General features: G+C 29.3%; 1 protein-coding gene and 1 long non-coding RNA gene across 2 annotated transcripts in view; one reads left to right on the top strand and one right to left on the bottom strand.

Annotated features, from left to right (window-relative positions):
• Positions 1 to 6790, bottom strand: part of LOC136797100 (uncharacterized) — a 338719-nt gene that overhangs the window by 11478 nt on the left and 320451 nt on the right. The gene's annotated exons all lie outside the window — the stretch shown is intronic.
• The window catches only part of LOC106679795 (alpha-tocopherol transfer protein-like), a gene marked incomplete in the record, with an annotated part of 97820 nt that overhangs the window by 77736 nt on the left and 13294 nt on the right, over positions 1 to 6790 (top strand). The window contains 1 exon segment of the mRNA XM_067052692.1: positions 35 to 179. Coding sequence (XP_066908793.1) covers positions 35 to 179 — 145 coding nt within the window.

Raw genomic sequence — 6790 nt, 5'->3', positions numbered from 1 at the left:
TATATATCGCTTATATAAACTGATTGTTCCACAGATTTATTTCCACGGTAGATGCTATGAACAGCTCCACGAGTTCATCAGCCCTGAAGTACTGCCAAAGGAGTACGGAGGTACACGCGGTACCATAGACGATGATGACTGGAAAGAAAGACTACTTGCTGACAGAGAGCGGATATTGGGTATTTATATTGGTTTTTTTATCAACCTAACACAAAAATAATAATACGTGAACAGTGATATTTTCCATTATTTAGTTGGCAAACAGACAAAAAAGGATTTAATTGTTCCATTACCAGTGATTGAAAAAAAACCAGAAAAAAACATGAAAAATGTTGGTGTGGATAAATGAAAAAAGTTTTAATCCCCTAAAGGTACTTCTCTCACAATTTAATTTATATTTAAATTTTAAACTCTCTGATTTAAGTTGGAGAGGCTACAAAACGGAAAGGTCCTATAGACAAGATAAAATTTTGATCGGAACTCACTACAACTTAATGGCATAGTTCAGTCGAAAAAGACAGCCCTATGGATCGAATTCCACTTCATTTGGATGTATAGGTCTGATAAAGGTTCCAAGTGTAGCGAGAAAACGTGTGTGTGGGTTTGAATATCATCAATACAAAGCTAACGATTTTAACGTTTACTCTATTTGATGCAACTGATTTAAAAATGCATAATGATCAGTTGAAGTTTTTCAAAATTAGAAATTAACTCTCAAGTTATAATTCAAACGAAATTCTCTCTGAATTTTCAGTTACACTATTTTTTTAAATCCATATATACATAAATAGACTGTTTTTTCACCTAAATTCTCTCTCTCAAAGAGAGGTTAATTTTTGAAGTCAATTTTACTATGCTAGTAAGAAGAACTTTCAGAGAGGAGGTGTTTACAGTAGGAAAATTCAACCTGTCCCTTTAACTATTAATTATAGTAATATACATTACAATAATAACACTGTGACAAAACAAAGAAATGAAAACAACTTTTTTAAAATAAAATTTTTGAATAGAACTTCAAACTAATTATGTTAAAATGACGTAACTAAATAAACCATGGTAAAATAAGGATATTCTAATAAAAGAAGGTTTATTACAAACATGAATAAAGAGGATCTGAAATTTGAAACTAAAAAAAAATATATTTAATATCATTGCTTAATATATTGTGCATCTACTGACAAAACAAAAACTGCCGCCGCGTACTAACCAAGGTGGGAGTGTCGAGATTCATTCTTCGAAACCGCCGAAAAATGAATGTTTAACTGTCCCAGGTGGGAATCGAACCCACAACGTTCCGAACCGAGTTTATTGGGACCTGTGCCACAACCCAGCCGTCACGTCACTACTATGAGATGCTAAGTAGTCATCTGTTTGTTTGCAGCATAAAAAAACAAAAAAAAACAGAGAGCAAATTTGTTTTGTTTTTTTGATATAATAAAAATCATAAGTTCATATAATCAATCATCGATCATATGTTGGCCGCAACAACTAGTATATAATTCAATTTTTTATACTATACATCTTGCCATTGGGCTTACATTTTCAATAGAGGGTTTTTCTCTCTTGTTAAATGGTTAAACAATGCAAATGATGAGTCGGAAATATACATTAAAATGTATGTATTCTGATATACACATAATTATAGCATTATAAGAAATGTATAAACGAGAATTAATTAATATACGCTGTTATTTTTATTTACAAGGTGAATAGGAGAAAATAAACTAAATTTTATTTATACCTTAGTGAAATATATACACAAACCAAGAAAAAACAATTAGGACATATAATTTAAGATTATGATGTCATACTGTTTTACTAATTACTTTAAGCAAAGTCCTTATTAGCTAAGTTGTGGAAGGGAAACCTAAATTATCATATTATGAATATTCTATGAAGCTAATCTTTTGCCTAAAATATCCTCGTAAAGTCCAGTCCGCAAGATCTTCAACACTCCATTTCTGTGTTTGTTTTTGTCTTACGCTGAAGATTATAGCTGATTTTAATCCTCTATTATTTTAATTCGTTATTTAAAACACAACTCTGTAGGAGAAAAGTTATTTTCAAAACGGTCTATCGAACAGAGGATGGAGTGTCCGGCCCAATGTCAGAAACTGATGTCAAATCGAAAAAGACACTTTAAAACCAAACATTTTCAGAAATATTCAGATACGCCACGTCGGCACTTTATCGAAGATTTAACCTTCAGACTTTATATACATTAAAAATGAAAATTATATATTACAAATCGATGTTATGCTCATCTGAGTACAGACAAAGCAAATTTCATTGGAGGAACTCAGATACCTGTTACTGCGAAGAATAAAACCTTTAACACGATATCACATTTCGCTCTATAATTGCTTGGAAAAAGTTCTGGTTGACCAAACTTATTTAATTTTTTATTTTTAGTTCAATTTACTTTAGCGCACTTTCTCAGCCTCCACTGGCTCACTACCAGTGATACGGCGAGAGGGATACGCTGGGATCTTTTGAGCTCTGCTCTACCCCTCACACGTCGGCTCAGAGATCCTAAGGTCGATTGTGTAAATATTGTATATAAGAGTGTAAATGTGACTAGAGATTATATTATTTTACCATTATGTAATTTTTTTTTTCTTCATACACACACATATGTTCATTTTGTTTATCCTTCTGTTTGTATATATTTTAAGAGAGATTTTTTTTTCATTCATTTATTTATTTTTATTCTTATTTTATTTTATTTTAGTATGAATGTGATCATTAATCCTATTGCCCATAATTGTGTGACATTATAATATCTATCAATAAATAAAAAGTATTATTACACCATAAAAAAGTTTAATTTAAATTTATTTTGTCGGATATTTTCTAATTTTTTATTCCTTCAATATAATATTATCACTTCTTTTTAGTTCATCCATTTATTTTATGGCCATTCAATGTAATTATTCGCGAAGTGTTTTATAATACATTTTTGATACCTGTATTATATTTAATGGACGGAACATGTATTCATAAAAAATACAGGGTCCATTTAGATTTAATGTATGAGGAAAAAAAGAAAGAATAAAATTGGAGAATTTGCCTGAAATTCCACTGTTGTACAAAATGTAAAATATAATCTCCTTTTATTCCCTTTTATAGGATGGAAATTTAAATCAATTTCAAATAAAATCAATAATATATCCAATATGGTCTAATCAGAAGACATCTATTGGTCGATGCCACAATAACGTACAGTAATGGTAATCATAAATGATATATGAGTCAGTTTCACTTTTCATTATTAAGGATCTGTAAAGGATTCTACGATTTATAAGCAGTAACGGTAAAATATGAATTAATTTCTAGCGCTAAAACTAATCCAATTAACTAAATACTAAAATGAAAATAAAAGTTAAAAAATGAATAAAACGTATGGAGTGAATAATAATGATACTTATTTACAATTAATAAATTAATAATAATGAGCTAATGAATTCGTAAGAAGTATGGACTGAACTTGATTAAAAATGAGATTACTATATAAAATAAAATAAAATATACAATATAACATTTAATATGTAGAATACAAAAAAACGGAATGATTATTAAAACTAAAGAGCAACTAAAGGACATAATACATAAAAATGATATAAAAATACAATGAAAATAAATATCTAAATAAATAATATATATAATTAAACACACTTTCAAGCTAATTTTAATCGTAATTTAAAGAATCTATGTTATAAAGTCAAGGTGTTATTCAATAGAATACATAATTTCATTTGACGTTTCGGAGATTGATCGCCATCTTCAGAACTAAAATTAACAATTTCAAACATAATAAATTATTTCTGTAATCACATATCAACAATAATTTAACTAATATTTTTTAAAATTACGTAAAACAATAAAGTAGTTCGTTATAAATATCTTATTATATTGGTCATTTGCCTTCTTTTTTTTTCAATTTATTCCTAATAAATCAAGATATACTTTAAAAGAAGATGATTGAAATTAGTTGTATATCTACCATCTCGGGTTGGAACTTTTCCACGATTCATTTGAATGCCAGTTAATTATGAATGAATGCAAAAGTTTTCGCTCATATTTACCTTGTGTACTGCCTTATTGTAAATACAGATGTTACAATGAATAAAATCAATTAGCATAATGCGAGGTATACATTATTTTTTCATTCATGTAGAATATAGAATATCATTGAGGGATTTTTTATTTTTACTTCATTTTAAGATATTATTATTTTTTAAAAATTAAATCAAATATTTATTTTATGAGCCATATAAATAAATGCGTTGAAGAGTATTTTGCAGACCGTAATATCTTGTTGGTCCTGAAAACTCTTATTCAAACACATTAGGTGAATTTAGAAAAAAAAATTATAAAGACAAAAGGTGGCCCTTATTTTGAAATACTGGTCTTAATGAAGCTTTTAACTTAAATTAATTTCAGACATCCATAAACCTTCATGGATATACAAGGTGTTGCGGCCAGCATATGGTATAATAATAGATTATCTAACACATGGCAATTATTTTGTTAAAAAAAAAAAAGAAAATCTACTCTGGATTGTTAATATTTATACGAAAGACGTAAAAATTACACCTTAGAGTCTATTGGGTGTACATACACCGGTTTGAGCGTCGGTTATAGTACAAGAGCCCTAGAGGAGAAAAAGGCAGTTATCTCAACCCAATTTTTGATTACTTAATTAAAAACTATGTATAATTACTAGTAAAAATTGACGAGTCTGCCAAGTATAGGTACGGGGAATAAAAAATGGCGGCTGTTTTAAAACGATGCAAAAAATTAATTTTTTAATCGGAGTTCTTAAAAAGTAGCAGCAACACAAGAAAACCTAAGAGAACGTAATTTAAAGAAAAGTAAATTTGCTAAAACATGAGCTCTAATAGAGTTAATTACATTAAATAGTTCTCGAGATATAGCTTTTTAAAAAGCAACATTTCATAAAAATGCAGTACAAATTGTATTGAAAGATCAGTAGTTAGTGAATTTATTTTGAGAAATATATATCTCAAAAACCATTCGACTTACAGATATCTATTAGCCCTTCAATTAAAGTTAGTTTAATGGGCTATAAAGTAGTTTACAAAATTAATCTTCACAGAAGTATTAGTTTTCATGATATTTGCTAAAATAAATTGATTTATAGTTGTTCGGACAAATTTTAATATGCAATATTTATATTTATATGCGAATATCTTAAAAACTTAGTAGGAGGGTAGTCCCCTACGAAGGTACCTGTTATAAATTATTTTATATTAAGTTAAATTTCCTTTATTTTGAGTGCTGCCAGACATATGTACGTCTAATGGTTCAAGACATATATTTATTCAAAAATCAAACATTTTATCGGAACAACTAGAAATTAAAATTTTGTGAATTTATTTTGTCAAATGTCATAAAGAACAATACTCATACAAAGATAAAAGCTATAAAATATTTTATGGTATTTAACTAGCTTTAATTTAAGTTTTGACTAGCATCTGTACGTCTTATGGTTTCTGAAATAAACTTTTTCATAAATCAAACCTATTGTCCGAACAACTATAAATCAACTTATCTTAGCAAATATCATGAAAACTACTAATCCTACGAAGATAAAGGTCAGGAATTACTTTATAGTACATTAAACTAGCTATAATTTGATTGGTAATAGACATCTGTATGTCAAATAGTTTTTGAGATATAGATTTTTCAAAATAAATTCACTAACTACTGATCTTACTGTACGTTCTGTACAACATCAGCTTAATCGGTTTACGCTACGGCTAGCGGACTACAACCAAAGTTGGCTCAGCCTCCATGAGGACAAGGCGGGGAAAAAAAGTTCTTTTTTTTCTAGTTTATATTTTATTTTCAAATTCTCTCATTTTATTATGTTAATACACCAAAAACAAAATTTGAATGTTCATTTCTTCTATTCATATTACTCTTCAAGGTTGGGCTAGCAAATGTTCCTTTTGAACACCTACCCGCCTTAACACACACACACACATAATTGCATAATATAAGCAGTGTAAGACATGAAGTTATTGAAAATATGATACTGTTTTAAGATACGTAATAAAATTATAAGTGGTTTTACAAAATAAAGTGGACCTAATTTGGGCCACGTGTGGGATATATATTTTTTTTCCACTCTATTTGAGCACCTCCCACTTCGAATCAAATGAGCTGAAATTTGGTGAGTTCTATAGGCAGAACGAATGTGGGAAAGAGTCAACATTTTGAAAAAATTTTGCATAACCGCTCTAAGAATTATTTTGGCAACATTTTTTAGCTTGAAAAGTATGCTGTGAATTTATTTTGGCACAAAAAAGATGCTGTAGCGAAAAATGTTTGGTAAATGCTTTTCTGAAGCATCACGACGGGAAAATGCGAACTAAGTGTTTTTTTAATCATCTGAAAAATTTATTTAGTTGAAAATGCTGTTGTTTTTGCAGCATTTTATATTAAGAAGGCATATTATCATTATTAATTGTTCGATCATGTTCTAACATAGACGTTCAATGAAATACAATTTCAAAAGGTCACAATTGCTCTCTGATATTAGTTGAGACTATAACAAATACCGAACCACACAATCTTCCATAGAATTGTTGGGGTTGAGAGAATACTGGAGGCTACAATTCTCCTGTTAATTATCAATCCACAGCCAGCTCGGGGAGATAACGCCAAATCTCCGGTTCCTATCAGCTGGTTCTCTCCAATCTTGTCTGGAAACAGAATATTACCTCCGTACATCACCAGCTGAGTTCCTCCTGTAGCTCACCAG

The sequence above is a fragment of the Halyomorpha halys genome, unplaced genomic scaffold, assembly GCF_000696795.3.
Source record: "Halyomorpha halys isolate HHAL.00 unplaced genomic scaffold, Hhal_1.1 Scaffold14.1, whole genome shotgun sequence".
In the NCBI taxonomy this organism is placed as follows: Eukaryota; Metazoa; Arthropoda; class Insecta; order Hemiptera; family Pentatomidae; genus Halyomorpha; species Halyomorpha halys.
This window is presented reverse-complemented; position numbering and strand designations above follow the sequence as displayed.